This window comes from Anneissia japonica, unplaced genomic scaffold, assembly GCF_011630105.1.
Source record: "Anneissia japonica isolate Jap-2015-1 unplaced genomic scaffold, ASM1163010v1 scaffold287580_len341680_cov180, whole genome shotgun sequence".
In the NCBI taxonomy this organism is placed as follows: Eukaryota; Metazoa; Echinodermata; class Crinoidea; order Comatulida; family Comatulidae; genus Anneissia; species Anneissia japonica.
The window spans coordinates 267,357-287,699 of record NW_022717063.1 but is presented as its reverse complement, the minus strand read 5'-3'; the positions used below and the strand labels follow the sequence as shown (position 1 = coordinate 287,699).

At 34.3% G+C, this 20,343-nt stretch overlaps 3 protein-coding genes across 4 annotated transcripts; 1 reads left to right on the top strand and 2 right to left on the bottom strand.

Annotated features, from left to right (window-relative positions):
- Positions 1-653: 653 nt before the first annotated feature.
- Positions 654-7,997, bottom strand: LOC117110092. The gene is made up of 4 exons (XM_033252679.1): positions 7,838-7,997; positions 5,036-5,731; positions 4,096-4,802; positions 654-3,152 (listed from the first exon to the last, which is right to left on the bottom strand). Exons 2-4 carry the CDS (start codon positions 5,649-5,651, stop codon positions 2,637-2,639), a joined length of 1,839 nt encoding a protein of 612 aa, XP_033108570.1. The 5' UTR covers positions 5,652-5,731; positions 7,838-7,997; the 3' UTR covers positions 654-2,636.
- A 3,401-nt stretch (positions 7,998-11,398) lies between these two features.
- LOC117110094 (putative peptidyl-tRNA hydrolase PTRHD1) lies at positions 11,399-13,180 on the bottom strand. The gene is made up of 3 exons (XM_033252681.1): positions 12,992-13,180; positions 12,367-12,468; positions 11,399-12,151 (listed from the first exon to the last, which is right to left on the bottom strand). Exons 1-3 carry the CDS (start codon positions 13,073-13,075, stop codon positions 11,981-11,983), a joined length of 357 nt encoding a protein of 118 aa, XP_033108572.1. The 5' UTR covers positions 13,076-13,180; the 3' UTR covers positions 11,399-11,980.
- Positions 13,180-19,291, top strand: LOC117110093 (centromere protein O-like). 2 transcript variants are annotated; one of them, XR_004445625.1, is made up of 8 exons: positions 13,180-13,302; positions 13,847-13,907; positions 14,765-14,919; positions 15,313-15,457; positions 16,439-16,701; positions 17,581-17,749; positions 18,302-18,938; positions 19,011-19,291. XR_004445625.1 is itself a non-coding variant. In XM_033252680.1 (7 exons), exons 2-7 carry the CDS (start codon positions 13,883-13,885, stop codon positions 18,400-18,402), a joined length of 858 nt encoding a protein of 285 aa, XP_033108571.1. In that variant the 5' UTR covers positions 13,180-13,302; positions 13,847-13,882; the 3' UTR covers positions 18,403-19,291. The 2 variants fall into 2 exon arrangements, 1 of the variants encoding a protein (XP_033108571.1); XM_033252680.1 differs by having other exon boundaries at positions 18,302-19,291.
- The last annotated feature ends 1,052 nt before the right edge of the window (positions 19,292-20,343 follow it).

Genomic DNA, 20,343 nt, shown 5'->3' with positions numbered 1-20,343 from the left:
TTCCCCCTCAAACCCCCACCATTGAAAATGTCTGAAGAAAAAGAAAAAAAAATCACGCTCAAGTAATAAAAACAGGTCATATCACCTTATTTTGCGACTTAACCATCGAGCTCATCCCACTCCACCTTCGCACCCCTCCCCACACTACCCCACCACTACCCATCACCCATTTCAAGATTCCTAGATACGCCACTGGCTACAGTGTTTGAGCTCCGGGAGAATTTTGTCCATAAACCCAACCCACGAGCTATTCTGGACCCCAATGACACCGCACCTATAACTTGTCCGGACTCTCAAAGGAAACCCCATTAAGAAAAACTGGTTCAGATATAGGCCTAAATGAGGATATGTGCTGTCTCGTCAAATCATATAACAAACTGCTCTGGATGCTAAATTTTCTGTGGGTACTAATACGGAAACACAAATGTAATACTGTATAACGTCGAACTCGTGAGAGAGCAGCCACTATTTAGGAGTCCCTAGGGGACGGGATACACGCAGCTAATTATGCTTATTATTCGTTTTCGAAATATTAATACTTATGCTGGCTTATCTTGATTTATGTCCGCATTTTAATGTAAACATAATGTCCATCATCATGATGTAGTTATTTTCGTAGCTGATAGTAGATATAAAAATCCTGGAATTGAAAATGGATGTGATTCAACAGTTTATTAGCAATTAATCAAACACCACCAAAATGTAAACATGTAGGCCTACATCTTAATACAATATGACTGCATTGTAAACAAACACCGTCATACGAAGCAGTACATTTATACCCTTTCCAAAATCGCCTATAATTAATAAATGTTGTTAATCGTTCCGTCTGTGGGTTAGCATATGCCTTTACTTATCTCCATATCATTATATCAATGAACATATGTACGATTTGAAATATATCGGCAAGGAAGGCAAATACATGCAAGACACGTTTACATTATTTCATGAATTATCTCTGGATAGTAAACATTATGTGATAGTGAATTTTCCCCCAAACCATATTGATTTTAAAGAGCATCCCTAAAAATAAAAGCATATTGAAACATAGTATTGACAAAAAGCAACATGAATATCACTATTATAATGAAATAAAAGTGACATATCAACTTTAAATCAACGTTTACAAAATCACTTTACATTATTGGCGTTTTAAACAGTCATACTGTTCAATAGGCACAGTTATCGTACGTCAAGTAATAATTAAATACAAACTATGAAAAATGGTAATAGGAGTAGGGCCTACGAGAAATGTACACATACGTACTCTTAAATATAATATATTATCAATTGCTTTTTTATTTATTAACAAAATGAAAAACAATACAAATTCAAAACTGAAGATTTTATAATGCAAATATCTGCACATTTTTCTGACCATTTAACGCATTGATCTTTCAGTGTTTCTCAGAACTTTTGGTTTGTACTATTGTAAAATTTAATTCAAGAAATAACAGAAAACATTTTTACATTTTCGCAACTTCAAATGTATAATTTGGTTCCTATTCATAACATTAGATATTCAATTAAATGTATAAATTATTGTAAATAGAACAGTGTACCTGGGTTTATGTATAAATAAAAACGAAACTCATTAAAATCATAATAATTGTTTAAGCAATACAAGGTGCACACGGACAAAATTATATTTGGCTCTGGCATTTTTTCTCGCATAACTTGTGCTCGAAAAACGTGCATACATACCAGTAATAAATTGAGTCAAACATTTCTTTTGTAACCAATTGAAACAATTTCATCTTCAAGGAATCAAACCTGCATTTTTCATTATGTTAACCATTAACCACCAATACCCAAACTGACAAAACCTTTGATTAAATCATATAAAAATGTCAACATTTATAATGTTAACGTATTACAATTGTATATTCAACTGACACAACAATACTGTACAATCTCAAAAAAATCTATTAAGCCAAATTGTTTTTAACACGAAATCTACAATATCGAAGCGACAGTGGCAAAGATGTCAATGAAACATTTCAATCAATTTTGTTTGGTATCAAAAATGGCTACCTAAGCTTATTAACGTTATTTATCTATTATGCCTAAAATGGTCGATTACACACGAATTATAAAGCTGTTAAGTCAATTATATACAACTCAAACCAAACCAGAGAATGAATATTGGTGGCAATCGTCCTTTGTATCTGTCTAACGATTTTTTCCTGCATCTCATATGCCAAAGTTAGTTAAAATAAAACTAAACTGCATATTTTCTAAATTACAGGCCTAGTGGAATATTTGATTTTGAATAATCAATATCAATTGCTTATTTTCACCATCATTTCAGTAGTAAAGTTACTATAAATTTTAGCATTATTGACTGAAATAAATAAACTTGTTTGAGTGGCCGACAATGTGGAATCTGTTTCCCAGGCATTTTTCTGACACTCCACAACACAACCAACCATCGACGTATCGTTTTATAATGTAGGCCTATGTATTGAAAAAATAATATAAAGCACTTAGAGATGCAAGGTCGTTGTAAGCATTGAATTGACTATACCTTAGGACTCTTCAATGGAAACTAGAACCATCACCAACAATTCACACCAAGACTCTCTTGAATGATATTTAATAAATATAGGCCTAAAACGGATATATCAAAACAGTTCTTACTTCTTTTTCTTTTTCTTAATGTGTGATTTGATGTTGGTTTTCTGTACTTCGCTATAGTTTAACATTGAAAGCATCGTTTTCAAATTATTATCTGGTTCTTTGTCCGTTAAAAAGTAGTAAACGGCACTCTTCAAAAGCTCAACTCTAGCCTCTGAATCGCTCTCCAAAGGAAGTGCATGCTCGTAAACTTCAAGACGTCTACTTTCCCTGACTTTTGCTAGCTCCATTTCGGTTTTTTCTAGTTTCTTCAGAAGCATCTTGATGTTTGCACTCTTGGGATCGGCTTGTGCACCGGCTACCAGATCTTCATCGTGCTCTATTGTCATCGCGGCCATACCTTTTTGGTACATTTCTAAATAGCGCTCCTGGTGGAGAGCTTCACGCTCTTCATACTCTTGTTCCATATTGTTTATAACCTTTTCTAGTCGATTAATCTTTTCCTCTCGTTTGCTCAAAGTTTTCTCAGTTTCCTGTAATTTCTGCCTTACTTCTTCTGTCTCCTCTTGAGATTTCTGAAGGGAAAACAGATTTACAATGGGTAACATTTATATTAAGGTGTAAAAATATAAATGTTACCCATTTATATTTATATGTAAAAATATAAATGGGTAACATTTATATTTTTACACCTTAATGTTTATTTTATTATTTCTCACTTTCTTTTAGCTTTTCCTTTACACGTGTCTTCCATCATTCTCATATTAATCATATTATTTAAATATCCATTATTTAACTACCACAGGCCTACATATGATATACATTTATTATTGTGGGCACATCATACTAAAATGTTAAAATACACAATGACTTAAGAAATCAATAATTACAATTGTTATTATTTATAGCAATAAAGTAAATCAGGCAGATGTGCGATGACACGTATTAATTCCATATACAGGATTCATTATATTAAAATAGAAGAGTTCAGATATAACTATAGTAATTAGCATCGATAAGTATAGACATTTCCAATTTTGTTAATATTCAAACAAAGAGTTATAGTAGCCTATATATCAAATGTTAATGATGTTTTGCATTCTTCACAAAACTTTGTTATTTTGAAATTATGGCCCTTTGCCACAAAATTAGACGATGTTGGCTAAATATGATAAAGATGATGACGATGATGATGATGAGGATGATGATGATGATGATGATAAAAACATGTAGGCTACTTTTTTTTAACATGTACTTTAAATTTCTCCTAGAATTTTTATTTTTGTTGTTAAGCGCATTGAGGCTTTAGCATAATGCGCTATATAAGCCAAAATTATTATTACTGTATTATTATTATTATTATTATTATTATTATTATTATTATTATTATTATTATTATTATTATTATTATTATTATTATTATTAAAAACGATGACGGTACATATTGTAATGTGCATATTGAAAAGACAGTAATCAGATAAATTTATTATTGGCTGAAAACAAGTTTAATATTCAAACCTTGAGTGTTTGTTGAACCTCTTTTATTTCTTCGTTTTTATTTTGTTCCATTGCATTAATGCCGTCAATTTTCTGCTGCTCGAAACTTTCGATCAAGAGGTCCTTCTCATCAATTACTTTTTCCAGTGTAACTATATAATGGTGGAGATCTTTCACCTGTCTCTCCTTCTGTTGTAATGGTGTTATATATTTTTCTCCAGCTGCTCCATAAGGATTTGGTTCGAACTTTGTATGTGATCTATCACTGTGAGTCATCACCGAACCAGCCATGCTGGCTTTACTGGTCGCACGTCTTATAGGGGGAGGGGAAGGGTCTTGGGGCATGGACTTTACCCCGAATAGTCTATTAGACTTTGCGAAATCTTTTCGGGCAGACAATGTCTGTTTTGCTTTGACTTGAGCAATTGCCTTTTTGGCCTCCCAAAACTCCCCCGGTTTAAAGTCGCTTTGAGTGTCTGGTATAGGATCAGCAGCTGTTAATGCCACTTTGTTAGCAGATTCATCACCACTACCCGATAATCGTGGAGATACAAGTCTCCTCTTCGGTAAAGTGGACTTCCCTTTGGGCAGATTTGGTGACTTACTATCACCAGCTGGTTTTGGTAAGGAACGCAACAGTGACGACTTGTTTGATCTAGGTGTAAATGGACGACTAGAAGATGATTTATTTGTCTTTGGTTCTTTCGTTTTCGTTTTCTCTGGTACACCTGTAATTTGGTATATTCAGAATAAGATGTATACACAAAGTATACTTACTTATGAATAAATTACCCTGCTAATAAATGACAAATGTGTTCCATACAAATTGTAATATGTAAAATTCTTTAAAATGATAATTCAAATTCAACGGTATCATTAATAAAATAATATTTTTAGATATGTACACATTTTAGCAATTTAGAATAAGTATTAGAAAAAAATGTGACATTTAATGACATACCGTTCATGAGTCTGTGTTGTTTTCCCTCACTCTCAGTAGATACATGTGATCTGCTGTCTTCACTTGTTTCAGAAGGGTTTGTTGCTATTGATGAGGTGTCGACGAATAAATCAACTATTGTTGGCGCTTCATGCGCTGGCTCTTCCGTCACAGATCTGACTGGGGACTGAGGAACTGGTGATTGGGGTACAGGCGACTGAACAGGTGACTTTGGTGTCTCATCATTCACAAGTTGAAGAGCACTTGGTTTTGTATCTCCAGAATCATTTTTTGCGACAGTTGAGTCACTTACCACCTCACCTTCCACTACTTCAGCTTCTTGAATTAATTTTGTTTCAATATCCGTGGCATTTTTCTTTTCGACTGGAATTTCTACGTTTGGTAGATCACCAGTGTGTGGCAGTTCTGTCACATCCATTAGGTCATCAATATTTGTTGTCACGTCGCCATCACCTTCTCCACGTGGTGAGGATGGCTCAATAGAATCGTTGTCAATGTTTGCATTATCAGTCTCACAGTTATTTATACAGTCGTGATTTGCGTTCTGATCTGAAAGCGTTGTAGCCACTTTGGCTAAATCCAACGACGTCGTTCCTTCTAAAGCCTCTACAGACATTTTTTCTAAGCAATGTTGAGATCAAAACGTGCCGCTTATTTTTGTCTCAAAGACTCGAATTTCGTAACATCACCACCAATCTAAAATTAATAAATAATAGGCATGCCATCATAATATATGCGTTATCATTGCGTTAGCCTATAATTGAAACTCATTGTTTATTCTAATTGTAACAAAACAAAAAAACGAGACGCGTATAAAAATTGTGAAATTAAAATCAGAAGCAGTGTTAGAAATACCGTTTCGGATAAGAGGGAAAGAGTTTACTGAAGATAATCGTCCTGATGAAAATTATTCTCACTCATATACAGGTATACGTTTCAATATTTAATCAATTATCTCCACTCAATAAAATAATTGAGTATATTCGATTATCATATAAAATTTGAACAAATCCTGCTACCGGATCACACTTTATAAGGTAGGCCTAGTGCATAAAATCATACCGTAAACACTCTTGCAAAAATTCCAAATAGGGACTAAGTCTACTCTAATCAAAAGGCAAATATCGGACACCACATCTTACTCAGCCATTCACGAACTATGCTACCGATATTATCTTTTCCAAAATCCTAAAATGAATGAAATCTCCCAATTATTACATTCTGATTAAAGAGTGTATTTAGAGGGCGGATCTCCAGAAATTAGCAGCAATGCCCGCCTTAAAATAGCCACGTCACGGCCTCCGATGTTGTGAACTTGAAATTCGTTTAGGCCGTCTAGGGTCGTTTAGGTCTTCATAAATACTGTATTCACTTTCGAAAATCACACTGACAAATGTCAATCAATATGTCAATCAGTCAATCAAAACATAACATTCAATTACGTGGCGGCAGATCCATGAATTAAAAATAGCGGAGGCCCATGGAGGGAATTTAGAATGGACACACTCCTTCGAAGAAGTAGGCCTACGATATTTCTATGGAACTCTGATGGCCGGAAATGGCACTCTCCTTCGAATGTAAATGTCTTTCCCCTAACACTAACACCGCACTTGGATTTACGTAGTAGGCCCTAGTAATAGTAGCAGGTTAGTAGAAGGCCTATTAGTAGGCTAATAATTACTAATATTGTCAGAACACAGTACGGGTCCTCTTATTTATTAAGCAAACAGTTTAATGAGTTAGTCTAGACTTATCGCTAGCAGGAACAGAGAATGAGACAGAATCTGGAGTTATTGGCCATGACAAGTTAGTCAAAGATTCAAAATTGAAGAACATTTTATTGGTTTATTTATGAAATACAAAGAAAATTGTTTATGCTTGGCTGAAAAAAAATGATATTATACGAAAAAATGTGTGAAGTGAGACCACGTGATTGCCATGTTTGCAGTTTGTAAGCTGTTGAATGAACCGCAGTGAACAGGATACTGCACCCTTTCCTCACTCTTGACTTAAGCATATGGATACGTCTACCTTGGGTTTAAAATTACACTCGAAAACAATAAAATATAATAGAAAATACTAAACAGGGAGGAAAATCGCACACTGAGAAGGTCATCAGGTCTAACACCTATAAATAGGAGGCCATGTTTTAGTGTCAAAAGGCAAATCGGCCTATAGGCCTATTAGCAGTTTTTATATGCCAATTTATTGGGATTGGTCCTATAGTTTAGAATCTTTCATTAGGTTTAATCATCATCAGTATCGCCGTCATTGACTATTATTATTATCGTTGGTTGCAATAGGATTGTAGCAGAACATTATACCGGTAGTTTGTAAAATTTGAATATATTTGGGAGAGGATCGTAAACGACTAATGATGATTTCACAATAATCATAATATATAAAAGAACTGATTCATATAGGTTTTACAAATGCGTACTATCAATGGCTATGATTTTTGATAAATCAGTTTACAGTAGGCCCCATATTCAATTTTTAAAAGCAACCTGTAAGAATTGTTAAGCCTACTTTTAGAATATTCAATAAGCAAGCCCTGCTTAAAATCTACTGTGTTCATTGCTGTACAATTGTTTGAGAATACAAAGTCCAATCCGTTCACTTAACAGCTTACGTATAAAATCATTATTACAATTAATTTACGCAACAGGTGTTCAGTCAGAGAATTTCTCTCACAACTAACCCCAATCCTGATATTTGTTAATATACATTAAATATAGCGCATAAAATATTTTATTAAAGTCTGTCCTGCGCTTTACGAGCTTGGCTTACTTTTCAACTTACCTCGTAAAGTTGAGAAGTATGATATTATACCAGTGACAAGAGCTGCCTTCTCGTTGGTAGAAAGTATACACAATCAGAAGATGCCGCTAGGGGTGGACGCTGTTTGCTTTCAGCCTACAACCGAACGCAACTGCACTGGATGCAGTCATCTCTGCACAGCTGTCGGTCGGGGAGCGTGGCGACAAGATCGATTGGAACCATCCATTATCAATCACAGGGAAAAATTAAAACATTTTTAATATCATAACCATTTAAAAATGAACTAATCGAGTGAATGTTAAGGAATAGCAAGAAATAACTGACGTCGCGTTTTCTATGTGTAAGATCTTACACAGTATGACTTGTTGCATTGACATCCAATGGTGTTGGTTGTTAGTACAGATATCATTTTTTATCAATATTAACATTCAAAATCTGTGTTACAATCCTGAAAACCTTCAGTACTCTAAAGAGATACCGGCTGTCATTATATGGAAAAACAGTAAAATTCAAAACATTAAATAGCTCAAAATATATTTATTCAGAATAATACAATAACTAAGCAATTAAATTAATAGCTTCATTCATTAATATGCATAAACTTTGAAAATTCAAAACACTGAACGGCTAAAAATATAATTATTTAGCATACTAAAAATAACTAAGCAATTAAATTAATGTAGTTTATTCTTAAGTTGTTTTTTTTCTTAGCAGATCACAACTGTTATTAAAACATTCTCTGCACTGCTAATGTGATAACATGATGTATAATGTCCAATAGGACAGTTTTGAAACATACGATTATTTTAAGTAATCCTTAAATTCTGGGGCGGATGCAGGATTTGGCTGTAGGGGGTGCGTGGGAGTCCACATCACCTCAGCCCCACCTGGTTGGGGCTGAGACGCAAACATTTTGAAAATATGCACCTCTAGGTCTACACGGAAATCGCACTCTCATACCTTAAAAATCTTACCGGTACTATGTTCATCAACAATACAATACCAACATTTTTCTTAATCAATTTAGAGGGTGCAATCGCACCGTCTGCACACCCACCCCTGCATCCGCCCCAGAAATTGTGCTAAATAATAACAAAAATAATTAGGAAAGGAATAACTAATGTAGTTTTGATCACTAAGCGATTCGTGACTTTCGTGAATATTGTCCTCGTCCGTGTAAGCAACTTTTGTCTTAAAAAACTTTGTTAACATGTATAATATACCAGCCTAATTATTATTGTTTTTACACCCTTTTTTATATTTTACATCCTGATATACAAACTAACAGATGCGCATTTGTGTTTTGCTCGGTGTCCGACCGTAGCAATGCTGACATAAAACTCAGAAATTTCACAGAATAAGTCATAGTGGGGAAATATATATATAGGGCCTACACTGGCCGATACTGTGTAAATTGTACATAGCTAATGTATAAAATACCAAAATATATGATTATCGTATCATAGTTTGAACATTTTTATAACGACTGGTAGAATGCACACTGATGACGTCACAACTATCAGTTTAAAATATCTATCGTGCATGGTACCATTTTCACATTGGCCAAATTTAAAATATGCTGTTAATCAACTTGAATACTAAAATTAAGTGCTCAGTTTTTTTGTCATAGACCTATTTAATTTAAGAATATTATTCAATTAAAAGAACGAGAATACCTAGGCCTATATCATGTTAGCCAACAGACGCATAATATTTGATGACATTAGGCCTATAAACAATATTCACGTGACTCCAACAGCTGCCTCTAGCCATTTAATTGCATAATTTCAAACAATCTGTCATTCTAAACGCCAAATGATTTTTCTGTTGGCCTCATATGCCGACATTTTTTCTCAGCCACGTATTGAGGGAGTTATAAATACAGTACGGGTAATCTTAAGGCCACGTCCAATAGAACCAAATTAATGATAGACATTAGGCCTACACCCATAATTATTGTACTTGGTTGGTTCTACCTTGCATTTGTTTCTTTTTTAATTGGATATTCATTATTTTGTTTAAACATACAATAATATTTACAGTTGATGAAATCATGTTTTATATCTTTCTTTCTTATTAATTGTATTGGTCGAAACTCTTCTTGTGAGTGAAACAATAAATTTTACCTATGTCTGGTAGCTCTGGCACGCATCGAATGTAAATATTACTATTAATTTTTTTTTCCACATTTAACATTTATTTCTGTACCGTATTTACCAAATGTTACCACTAGTTTTATAATAGAGGGCTACAGCCCACTCCCCGTTGGGGAGGTCTTGCCCCCCCCCCCCCGTCGTGGAGAAAAACCAACTTCGTCGGAGGAGAAAGAAAAACATATTACATATTAATTGACTCCAAAATCGATTAAATAAGCCTTTGCAACCCATAAATTGTCATATTTTTGGGGTGTTTCGCCCTCTGGACCAATTCCAAAAGGTTTTTAGTGACGCCCGACCACGCCCACCTTTTTTCTCGTCGGGGAAATCAGCCCCCCCCCCCGTCGGGGAACTTGACACCCCCGTTGGGGAAATCCTGGCGCCGCCACTGAACGTGTCCGACGGAGGGGTCCAAACCAAGGCGACGACGAAGCCTCGGTTGGCGGCTCGGATCAAAAGAATAACTGTTAGGCTCATGTGGAGAGTTTTTATGGCTTAATTTGGGCCTAAATGTGCTTTTAGACCACAATTGGCTATCAAAATAACGTTATTTGGATAGGCAAATTACCAGTTTGTTTAATTTTTGGTCCGACGAGCTAGTCGTTTGTCGGACGACAGGGGGGTCCAGGCCTGTCTGACGGGGGGGGGGGAGTGCCCACCCTTACCCCTCCCGCTGGTGCCACCACTGGTCTGAGAGTGCCATTTTGGGCCATCTAGAGGTGCCATAATCATAATTTTTCCCTCAGTCCCAACAATGGTAGGGCTGAGGTGATATTGACATTCTATTATGAAATTCCTTCCTCAGGCCCCTCTACTTCGAATAGCCTACAGTAAACCTGAGTGCCCCTTTTTTCCTAGACACCCCCTCCTGCAAATGTCTGGACCCGCCCCTGCAGGTAATCTAAATAATAAACAATGTTTGAAAATAAAAAATATAATTGAACTACAATTTTTCTGACTGTTAGGGATCGGAAGTATAGTTGTGTAAACAAGATACGCTAAGCCTGATAACCAATATGTATATGTGATGGTTAAGTTGGCCGACATTTTGATTTTTGATGGCCATCATAAATAAAAATTTGGTTTATTCCATCACTATATTTTTTGGCTAACTGAATATTGTATATGCGTGTGTGCTTCCAGAAACAGTACGATAGGCCTACTCATTAAATTTGTTAAATTTCCTGCATGGAAAAATATGGCTACTGTATTACTCAACAAAGTATTTATCAAATTGCAGTTTTCTAATTTAAATAAATAGTTAGGATAGGCTCATTTTTTCTGTATTTGTACAAAATTTCAACCATGATGTTTTCTGAAAAGATACAAGGACGATATTTTAAAATTAATATTTGAGCTTGAACCTGTATTGTTACTTACGTGTACAATAAATCACTATAGAGCACTAATAAGCAGGATTTTCTATTGCTTTAGGAAAATATTGCTGCCGACTTTATTATCTCTTTAGCCTCCTCTTAATGCAAGGTGCACTTAGTAAAATTATTTTAGGCAAGACAACGTAGGTCAAAAAGAAAACTTACTATGGATACTTGTCATAAAGATAGATGCTCTTAATTATAATTAACAGTTACTCGTTTTTGAATTTTTTTTTAAATTTCAGAAACAAAAAACATTTATTTCTTAATTCAAGTATTCTGGTGTCTTTTTGTCTAAATATTTAATTCAAGCAAAAATATTGTAACAAAAATTATAACATATTTAAATTGTATACATGAGGGGCTAACCTTTTCTTACATTCACAGTGTGACAAATCAATCTATTTAACGTTTTTTTTTTTTTTTTTAACAAGATATGTTTTTTTTAAAACCTTATTCTTTAAAGCCTATTGTACACAGGAAAGGTAACCATTTTTCCCTTTCTTTTTTTCCCTTCCCCTACACACTTTTATACAATGCTTTTGTCAGCACAATATTCTGGAAATTTATCCCATTCTTTGCTGATTGGGATGGGAATTCACATTGAATTAAACCTTCATCTGCTCATAATTTCATTTATATAGCTTTAGACCTTTTAAGTATGGTTTGATTTCGTCCTTGGGGTAAGGTTTTACAGCGAGACATGTAGCATAATTCTCAGGCTGCTCTATCCATAACTTGTAGTCTCTATTCTGTGCGGATAGCTTTTCAGAAATATTCCGCAGTTCATCTTCATCTTTTACCTGAATAAAGAAACAGTAGTAGTAGTTGTATTCTAATGATAAATAAATGCTACAATTTTAAATTTATTCTTTTGCTTTTAATAATAATATTCATATATTTTGGTGTTATAATATTTGTTTCACTTTTTACTTTATATTTTGGGCATCAGTAATCATTATATAATATAGGCCTATATCAAAAACGCAAGTTTACAATTTTGAATTTTTCTACTTACTTCAAGAACAACTTTATGCATATTATCTACATCTGATAAGTACTGCATCACATTAGGGTCCCCATAGAAATGGTGTATAATAGCAGTACATGCATGGCAAGCCTATGATACAAATAAAATTCTTCTTTCAAATTATTCATAGAATAATGTGAAAATAGTTATTTGTCTAAATAAATTTTCAGTGATTAATATATATATTTAATCATTCCTCAATTGTAATCATTAAGAAACGTATCACAGTCTCTCCGGGGGCTTGTGTACTTAAATTCTGAATATGTGAATCATTTAATTTTTTATATACTACTACAATAGATTAGGCCTAGTCCTTGTTGACCTGAACATCTGAATTTTGCATACATCAGTGAAGATTATATCCAGCTAGCTCCCATGTATGAATGTACAATACGATTTGCAGACTTATTGACTATAACAATCCGTTGACAATCACTAGATCAATTTCCTGGCTACGCTTAAACGACTGGGCTTATGCTAGGCCTGCATTTTAATTTGCTCTGATTCAAGAGCGGAGCGGGAGCGCGCTACCCAACACGGACCCATCTTGCAGCAAGTTGAACTTCAATCAAGTAGGCCTAGTAAATACATAATAAATACATTTTCTGTATACCTGAGCAATAACAGCACCAGTTGGCCACTTTAGGTTTCTTAGAAGGTCGCCACGTACAACCACATATTGCACTAGAGATGTCATTACTTATTTTTTACCTGCTGTATTTATGTGGAAAATACCTGAAAGTCACACGTACACACATTATACATGTGCTCACCGCACAGATATCAACAATCTGGAGCGCCCTCAGACGATGCATGCGGCGGTCTCATTCTCAGCGGCGGTAATTTACAAATTTTGTCAAGTAAAGAAAATCCAGAACTACATGAGAAAACACAGAATTTTGGCTAATAATGTGGCCATCACAGGTATGTTTTATTTATAACAATAATTGTGTAATCAGTTATATTTTAGGATTTAAGCTACCTGTTTTTTTTTTAAAGCAAGGCTAGGCCTAGGCCTTCTATTCTAGTCAGTCTTTTTAAAGTTTAAACCTAGGCCTAGTAGTAGTAGTAGTAGTATTTGCCTAGCCTTGGTACTGATGGCACCGTTTCCTTAACGGCACGCGCTGTACTCTAGGCCTAGCTAGGCCTACTCCACTACGACTACTATCTAGGCACACCAGGCGCACTAGGCCTACTCTAACTAAGCAGGGTTATGAGGCCAGAAATGGTGTATGGAGGAAGACCAGCAGTGTAAGTAAGGCTGTGGCACTTACTACTCAACTGTCTGTAAAAAGAATGACTGGTCTGTGTAGTTAGATTGATCAATGTCAATGATGATGCATGTACAACCTACCTGTCATTACAAAAACAAAAGCATTACACACAAAACAAGCGGTTATGGTATGAAACAACACTTTCTGAACCTATTGAAATTCATTCTTGATACTATAATATTTTTAATTTTTAGCATAGCAAACAGGGAGAAATTTAAAAGAAAACAAAAATGGAGCGATCTAGATATCATGCAGGTAAGAATACTGTTGTTTCAATACTTATAATTTTAATGATTTGTTGTTGGTCAAGTTAGTATTCTCCACCATCAGCAACAGTCCTTTTCAGAACCATGTACGTGGTGTACCGCAAGCATTAATATATTATTACTTTGCCATGCAAACCTTCAAAAAGTAGTAATAGTTATTATATGTTTATTTATTAATTTGTATACTGTGGAACCTCGAATTGAAGCCCAATGGGCTTAATCTTGAGAAGAAGCCCATCTCAAAGTGAAGCCTCTCTTTAGTTTGCAAAATTAGCCCATGAGCTTCTTTTCAAGATAGCATAGGCTTCTTTTCAAGGTAGTACAGTACATACCCTGTACATGAATTGAACTAAATGAATTGAAAATAAGCCTTGTTTTAATACAGTAGGCCTAGTTTAGGTGGTTTACTGTAATGTCAGTCAATACACTCCATGATACAGATTGATGTTACAGTGGCCTTATTTATTGTTATATAGTACAAATTCCCAAATTTTATAGCATTCATTTTGAAAAGAAGCCCCCTCTTTACTTTGCAAAAGTACTGTAGCCTCCAAAAAAAGCCCATCTTAAAAAGAAGCCCATCTCGAAAAGAAGCCCATCCAAAGTTTGTAAAAAAAAAGAAAGAAAAACAGGACTTCAATTCAAGGTTTTAAAAAAATAAAATGTTAATTTTTTTAAATATTACAAGTTTTAAACATTTAAAACTATAGTATACAATTAAAAAAAAACTATATGTAGTATTGTGCTAAATTTTAATATATGTCTCAAGCTGAGCATACATGTATAGTAAGATATGCGTGCAGGGTCTAAGCATGCATAATGCAAATTTAAATTGTGTTTATATAGGCCCACTGCATGATCTTCAGAGACTTGAAGATGATGAGAACACTGAAGACACAAGTTGGGAAAAATATAAACTAAAAGAACTTGAGAAAGAAATACAGAACCTGACAAATTTGAGAGATAAACTGACATGGGAACTGGAGGCAGATCCTGGAAAGGTAAGAACTGTGAATTAAATCAACAACTTTCAACTAATTTTACAAGATTCCAAATATCTAAATCAATCAGTCAGTCAAATATTTATTTTTTAATAGCTAACAAATAATAATAGAGACCGTAAGCAATTAATTAAATTATTGATTGCACGATTAAAAAAAGTAGAAAAGCAGCAACACAAAAAAGAACAATATGTGTTAGTCTAAATAACACTATTTAGGTAATAAAAAGGTAGTATTAGTAACATCACATTGTAAAATTAATTATTTCAATCGTATTTCAAGAGTAGGAGTTACAAAAGAAAATATAAACCAATACCTCATCACGCGCCAGTTATGCTAACCTATGCTACAATACAGTATTATATTTGATAACTATATGATCACTTATTGCAGTTACTACAGAGATTATTAAATGGAGACAGAGAGCAGAATGAAAGAGAGTTGGCATCTCTAGGTGCACATCAGGAAGCATGTAATGCCATTACTGCTGCTAAGAAGTCTAAAGTTATGCATACTGTCAATCTATACAGGCTATCTGGTATTTAAAACTTTCATATTCAATTATTTTGTCGCTTGCTATTTGATAGTATAATACATACTACAAGTATCGAAATGCACGCCATCGCTAAAATTTCCTGATGTAAAACTCATAAAATTCACTACACATCGGACTTTAACGTCAGTCTCCGGAGGAAACAGAAATTGATATGTTGTACAACTGATTTGACGTAAACAATGGGTGTTTGATAAAAATCTTGGAAACGGTTAATGAGATTTTTGAATATATATCAACTGGGGAAAAAAGCTCGAAAAAAGGGTGGTTATGCCCATTTTCCCTCCAGTTTTCGCATATTAAAAAAATCTGTATCTCTTTGACTAATAATAATAATAATGTAGTTTTATATAGCGCACAAATCCATCTAATGTAAGATGCTCAGGGCGCTTGAAATGTGGAATAGGAACTTGATCAATGACTTTCTTCGCCCCTAAGGGTCCCTTCATGTCTGTGCTACCTGGTAACCCGGTACCAGCAACTCTCGTCGTCCACCACAGTGGCTGTCTGTTCCAGTACACCGGGGTATTCCCCCTACTCGTCTCGAAGGATGTACTGGGTTCTTTATAGTGCACACGAGCCATTGTATACACTGGGCCTACGGTTTATAGTCCTTATCCAAGAAGACTTGTTCTACCACCAGAACCATAGGCGAGCGTGCCGTTCGAACCAGCGCCGATATTAATGCTATAGCTTGCGGCGCCCCTGCTAACAGCTTCGACTGTTCCCAAGTTTTTGGTCAAACACCATTTTGTGTCTTAGAAAAATCAGTTGTACAAAATATAAAAAAATATTTTTCCTCCAGAGCCTGACTTTAACACACACAGTCATAATTTATGAATAGAGACTATTAATTGTACACTATAGCAAACCCTAATCCATAAATCTGTCATCACCATTTTTAAAACTTAAAGACTTTTTTTCGTCTATGTAATTTCATATATTTTAAATGTTTTTCTTGTCTAGGAACCTCTATACATCAAGTTAAAAAGAATGTTGTCCGTTTGATGTTTGACACCTTCAACAGAGGAAGTTTCTTTGAGACATACTACCTTGAACTTGAAGGATCTAAAAATCTAAAAGTTGGCAGCCATACTTTACCTCACTTTATTCCCATAAAAAGAATCGCAGACCAACATCTGAACGTCAGTTTACAGCTGTTTGCACAGACTCTCATGAATCTGCTGAATGCTTTTGTTGCCCGTAGGCAGTTCATAAGAGACCTGCAGGTAGGATACATTCTGATACTTAAGATTATCTTGTAAGTTGGCTACATGAGGCCTTATCTGCAAGGTTTGTGGGAATTGGTATGTACAGAGGTAATACAATCCATTACTATCTTCTGATAGGCATACAAATAGCACAAGGACTGTATTGCACATGGGATCAACAGCCCATTGACAGCCTGACCATTTCCATTTAAAGATGATGCTTTTTGTGAAGTATTATCTCAGCCATTCGGCTGAAACACAATCAGAGTTATTTTGTCCCTATGTTATATAATTTATTACCGGCTATTCTGACGAAATGCAGCAATAGTAACTAAAAAAAATAAAAAAAATTATAATAATTGTCTATACAGCTTTATCAATTCTGATTTTTATTTTATCCCCTTACATATTTTATCTTTGAAATATTTAAATTTTGTTTGTTCAATACTTTTATGGTAGGTCTTATTAATATATTACATTTTAGGATTAAGAAGAATTTTATATTTGTTGTCACTTTAAAGAGGGCCCTGGATATCAGCTGGCGTGCAGGTTCAGCTTGAAGGGTTACCCTCTTAAAATAAAGTTGAAATAGAAAATAAATAAAAAGAGCAGCAATGGAACAAGGGACCCAATAATAATATCCACGGATAAGCACAATTGTGGGAATATACAGCCAGTCTTTCACACTGGCCCCTGATGAGCATGGAATCCAATTTTAGCATCAGTCAGAACAATAAATGATATGAGGAGATAAGATTATAAACTTTATTGCCCAAAAAAGGAAAACTGATAATGTACACCTCAGATTACTGTGTCTATTGCTGACTATATGTATCATTTTTGCAGACTAACAAAAACTTGCAATTATTACTTCTTTTTTTGTGTTTGTCTTTTTAGAATCACTTCTTAGATCATTTGGAGGAGGAAATTAACTGCAGCCAATCATGCGATTTCTGTTATCTGTCATTAATCGACTTCCCTGGTCTAGAAATACCTCTAAGATTACAGTTGATGTTCTCACTTGATAAGTGCCACCCTGGACAGATCAAAGTGAAGAAACTAAGCAGTAAGTACAGTACTCAATGTGAAGAAAGGTCATTTATATCAATCATGTTATCTGCTCTAACCAGATGTAGGCATATGAAAGGTAGCTAATATCAGTCATGTGATCTGCTCTACCACAATTAAGCATATGAAAGGGAGCTAATATCAGTCATGTGATCTGCTCTACCACAATTAAGCATATGAAAGCGAGCTAATATCAGTCATGTGATCTGCTCTACATATGAAATGGAGCTAATATCAGTCATGTGATCTACTCCACCAAAGTTTAGCATATGAAAGCGAGCTAATATCAGTCATGTGATCTGCTCTACCAAAGTTAAGCATATAAAGCAAGCTACATACAACATTTAACCATATGGAATTGATACAAGGGAAAGCATATCTATGCAAAGTTTTGGAGATTCCCTAAGGGCCTCTTGTAAATTTCCAGAAACCTTTCCCCTACCTGAGTACTTTTTATGATATGCTTTGAGCATGCACTAGGTCTTTTGATCAGAATTTTCAATATAAATATAAAAAATTGACTTATTTTCTTTATAACTGTATTTTTCAGAAAATGACAGGGATCTTACAGAGACTGAAAACCAGATTTTATCAAGTATTACCAAGTCACTATTTGCTGCTCAAATGCCTAAAATTACACCAGTAAACTAGGTGGAGGAGTACAGTAATGGGTATTTGTGGAAGCCATGTGGTGCAGAGATTAGTTGGCTGTTAATAGTAATTCCACACTGTTCACATGGCTTGTGTCCTTGTACAAACAATTTTAAAATTAAATATTAAATTAAAAATAAAATAAAATTAAATAAAAAGAAAAAAAAAAATCATGTGAATGATTTGGAATGAAATTAGTATTGATGAACTACACGCACAACTTTACTCCCCAGAGAATGAAGAAGCTTGCACAGGATATGTTATTGATTGTTTATCCACTGACCAGGGCAAAAGTGCTTTGAGCTTTAAATGGATATATGCACTATATAAATTCTATAAAATAAATAAAATATAATATACAGCTGTAAATAGTTTTGGTTTGTTTGGTTTTTTGTTTTAGTTTGGTTTTTGGTTTTGGCCTTTTCAAAAACCGATGATCAGTCACAACCATTCTTACCATCTGGCTTACATTTCATAGCTTCCATAAATAAGTTTCATATACATGGATAGTTTCAATTGTTAAGAACAATAGTACAGTAATTGTAGCTGATAACAATTTAGCTACAGTTACTGTACTATTGTTAAGAAAAATAGTACAGTAATTGTAGCTAAATTGTTATCAGCCTAGGTTGAATAACTGTATATTTCCACTGTTTAAATTGGATTGTTTACTACAGTATTAATTTCTTTAATTAAATGCTAAACAAGCTCTAATTTGGGTGGTCAACTTATAGGTAGATCATCAATGTCTAAATATTTGTCTATATATTGTAGTTCTCATTATATGTTAATATGCTTAGCTATTAATTAGCTTCATTTCTGTATATCAAGTAAGGCTGCTCTGTGAATGAATAAATACATGCATTAATTGTTATTTTTGATGGTTTAATTCACTTGTAAAACTTATTATTATTAGTCATATACTTTTAATAAAACAAAAAATCATTCTTGGAGAGGAAATAATTGTTTTCATATTTAATTATTTTGACTTTAGAGTACTAACTACATTCTACTTTACATTTTCCAAAGTCCAAGCTCTATAAACTATTTTTGCAAATGCATGACCATACAGTTGTACAAGTCTCTTATTTTTTATTTTTCTCATTCTGGACAGCGCCACCAACGAGAAAGTTAATTTAGAGCAAAAGAAATCGAGTATGGGCGCCAATTAAATTAGGTATGGCGTGCACTAAGTGCAATAAAGAGTGAGTATCCTAAAATTATGGCATGGAACCCAGGCTACTGATTACTGTACAGTAGACCTAATTTGATCATACAGTATCGATAAACTTCAAAACATATGCATTCGATTGTTGGGTCCACAATATTTTGGTCCCTTACCCAGTTAGTACTCCTAGTATTTATTTTTATAACTGTATTCAAAATTATTTCTTCAATTTCTCGTTTTTTTTTTTCTCTTGCTAGTTTTGTGATAAAATAAAAACAATATACAAATATTACAAATTATTCAATGAAACAAGTCACTCTAGTGTGGCTGGATTTGCCACACTATAAATGTGAAACAACTGGAAGTTTTGCAAGAAAAGAAAAGTTGCTGCATATAATTGAATATAACTACAAATTTAACAAACCATAACAATCAAAATTGTTAAAACCAACAAAATAAAAAAATGGAATGATTAGGGAGAACTAAATTTAAATAGGCAAATGGGGAAAAACCCATAAAAGCAGCTAAGCTTAGGCTGGTCCGGAGCTGGTCGAACGTTTCGTTTGGGTCTGTACGCTAGCAGCACTGATGAGGCTTGGAAGGCCGAAACGGATCCGTCTGCAGATTTTGGGATTTCTTTCAGTGGATGCTTAGTTTTTGTCATTCTGATCGGATTTTCTCTACTGTTCCGTTTTAATTTTATATTGTTTTGCATTATGTGGCCGTTTGATTTTTTATGCGTTTTTCCCATTTGCCTATTTAAAAAAATGTAT